This window comes from Sphaeramia orbicularis, chromosome 16 (assembly GCF_902148855.1).
Source record: "Sphaeramia orbicularis chromosome 16, fSphaOr1.1, whole genome shotgun sequence".
Taxonomy (NCBI): Eukaryota; Metazoa; Chordata; class Actinopteri; order Kurtiformes; family Apogonidae; genus Sphaeramia; species Sphaeramia orbicularis.
The window spans coordinates 59,311,402-59,314,924 of NC_043972.1; the positions used below are offsets into that span (position 1 = coordinate 59,311,402).

At 45.8% G+C, this 3,523-nt stretch overlaps 1 protein-coding gene across 1 annotated transcript; it reads left to right on the top strand.

The window, feature by feature from the left end:
* Positions 1-720: 720 nt before the first annotated feature.
* On the top strand, positions 721-1,965 carry LOC115435851 (protein PELPK1-like). Its single transcript, XM_030158461.1, has 2 exons — positions 721-837; positions 1,171-1,965. The coding sequence occupies exons 1-2, from the start codon at positions 721-723 to the stop codon at positions 1,963-1,965; spliced, it is 912 nt and encodes a 303-aa protein (XP_030014321.1).
* The last annotated feature ends 1,558 nt before the right edge of the window (positions 1,966-3,523 follow it).

Genomic DNA, 3,523 nt, shown 5'->3' on the forward strand with positions numbered 1-3,523 from the left:
ACCAGTCATCAGCTAAAACACTAGTCCATTTGGCTTTAGGTGCTGCGTTTTATCCATTTAGTAATAAAGCTCATCTATACTTTTAACACAGTGCATGTATAGCTGGGAAACACCCAAAAATACTGTCTTTACTTAAACTGTGCCATATCTGACTGGACCAACACAGCCACTATTCATATATTAGAGGAAGCAAACAGGTTCCATTTTTATTGAATGAGAAATGTCTTCAGTCGAATAATTTAGCCCCACCACATTAGAGAAATGATGAAAATCACAATTTTCAAAATACAAAACCTCAGTTGAATGAATTCATTTGATATATCACACGGTGCTGAGTGCATGTTCCTTTCTAGATGAATATTCTGGATTTGAAGAGTTTCTTTATGCTTGAAAACCAACAACAGCTTTTAAAGCGGATTGTTTGGTCTGTTAAGGTGACACTAGGAAATAATCCAAACAAATTCAACTTGCAGATGACCTTTGACCTGTGACCATTGGATTAATTTTATTGGTTCTTCTAACGTAAGCTTTAGAACCTGTCCACACCACAAAGAAACTATGTCAATCCACTACAGTTTCATATGGTTTGGTCCTTTGGTCACATGACACTGGCGTTGTCTGTGGCCTGAAACGGTATTTTTGGAGAACAGGTCCCAGAGTGGAAAAATCTCCCAGCATCGCCCTGGCATTGGCATATGGATAGTAGGGGTGCAACGGTACATGTCAGACCGTCGAACTGTTTGGTACGCCTCTCACGGTTCAGTACGCCCTCATGGTTTGGTACACCCCTCACGGTTTGGTACACCCCTCACGGTTTGGTACACCCCTCACGATTCGGTACGAGCATGTACTGTGGTACGGCTCATTTGTCATTTTCAAATGACATTTCCGGACTACTCGCATTTATATTACAGCTTTGCAAGACAACTGACTTATGGAATTCTACTGTCATTGGTTGGAGCCGGACGCTGGAGGCCGGCTATAGCATTATGTGCAGAGCCAGACACAGCGGGCCGGGGTGCTCCGCCTCCAGCTCGAGCTGGGCTGGCTGTGTCTGGCTGCACCACGTAATGCCCTAGCCATGTTCCACGTCTAGCTCCAACCAACACAGAGCACAGCCCTTCTACTTCCAACTACCCTTCTCAATATTAATATTAGTATCCACATTAGCAAAACCTGCCGAGACTGGAGGGTATCGAGACCAAGACACTACAGAGACCGGAGGGTAAGAAGACCAAGACGCTGCAGAGACCGGAGGGTAAGAGGACCAAGACGCTGCAGAGACCAGAGGGTAAGAAGACTGAGACACTGCAGAGACCAGAGGGTAAGAGGACCAAGACAGTGCAGAGACCAGAGGGTAAGAGGACCAAGACACTGCAGAGACCGGAGGGTAAGAGGACCAAGACGCTGCAGAGACCGGAGGGTAAGAAGACTGAGATGCTGCAGAGACTGGAGGGTAAGAGGACCAAGACACTGCAGAGACCAGAGGGTAAGAGGACCAAGACACTGCAGAGACCGGAGGGTAAGAGGACCAAGACACTGCAGAGACCGGAGGGTAAGAGGACCAAGACACTGCAGAGACTGGAGGGTAAGAGGACCAAGACACTGCAGAGACCGGAGGGTAAGAGGACCAAGACACTGCAGAGACCGGAGGGTAAGAGGACCAAGACACTGCAGAGACTGGAGGGTAAGAGGACCAAGACGCTGCAGAGACCGGAGGGTAAGAGGACCAAGACGCTGCAGAGACCGGAGGGTAAGAGGACCAAGACACTGCAGAGACCGGAGGGTAAGAGGACCAAGACACTGCAGAGACTGGAGGGTAAGAGGACCAAGACGCTGCAGAGACCGGAGGGTAAGAGGACCAAGACGCTGCAGAGACCGGAGGGTAAGAGGACCAAGACGCTGCAGAGACTGGAGGGTAAGAAGACTGAGATGCTGCAGAGACCAAATGAGTTGAATCTGTGACAAGACCGAGACCACAAAAAAGTGGTCTCAAGACTGGTCTCGCGAAATGAGTGAAAATGAAATGAAGCTACAAGACTGGACAAATAAACAATATTACCTTTACAACCCTTTGGAAAAAAAGTCAGTTCAACTATGTGTCCATAAATGTGGATGTCAGGCATGAAAGGATTAATACTTTTTAAAGACTTTTTTTAAAATGTATTAAATCAGTGGTTCCCAACCTTTTTTGGCTTGTGACCCCATTTTAACATGACAAATTTCTGGCGACCCCAGCCATTCAAAACAGAGACTTTTTTTTTGGCTATGTAGCCGGATGACGGTGGAGTGAGTGAACAGACTCAAAAACAGAATTATAAATTATATTATCTTCCTCTCCGTGTCAAACCAAATTCCTGAACAACCATGCTGATTGGTTGTTTAGCAGGTCAATGCCTGGACATCCTTTGCAAATGACATTTACGAAGACAGATGATCGTAAGGAATGAGCCTAATGGACTTAAAAAAATACTTCCTCAGCTATTGTCATCTGTTCTTCATCAAGAGCTATTTCCTCGGCCATAGTAAATTGAGGACTCATAAACTGGTGTTTACAACTAGTCGACTTTGTCCTCTCAACATCTGTTTTTATCATGTTGCTTATCCCGAGGTGAAGATGAACCCTGAAACGAACAAAGGACTGAATGATAAAATCCCTATATGTGCCATGTTAATAATGTATTACATTATGTGTTAATGTTGATTAACTTAGCACGTTAACTCTTTTATGCATGTAATACTTAAGCCATTCGCCTGACCTGTGGTTTCACATATGTGTATCCTGATCATGTTCACGGTGAATTATGTGAAAGTAAGAGTATCACTGCTTATAGCATGTCTGAATAATCATGCTATGATTTTACTGATGCTTAAGTGAGGTTACAGGTGATGTATAAAGTTTAAGTGATCTTATTTGAGGATCTTATTTGAGGATGCAAAGTTTTCTTACAAGGCTAAGCCACAGTCCTCTCCCCCTCTGTCTTCCCAAGAGGGAAGAGAAACGTGATATTTTTGAATATTCAAAAGGAGGCGGTTTCCCGCTCAAAACAGACAAAGAAGACAACCCCAAGGCATCGATGACTCATCTATATTCATGAGGAAGGCGTTCCGGGTTGGTTTTTGGACAGAACTATAAAAGTGAATGAAACCAACTTTTCTCCAGAGTCCTGTCCATCTTCTGGGCCCTCACCTACGCGGGGAGTCTTTTCCATCTCGGGGGTCTTTTCCACCTCTCCCAGGCTCTCACAGAGCAGAGCAGAGTCCTGTCCATCTTCTGGGCCCTCACCTACGCAAAGAGTCTTTTCCACCTCTCCCAGGCTCTCACAGAGCAGAGCAGAGTCCTGTCCATCTTCTGGGCCCTCACCTACGCGGGGAGTCTTTTCCATCTCGGGAGTCTTTTCCACCTCTCCCAGGCTCTCACAGAGCAGAGCTATCTCCACCATCTTCTGGGCTCTCACCTAAGAGCAGAGAGCTTTCTCCAAGGAGTCTTGACCATCTCCTTGGCTCTCAGAGCTGTTCTATC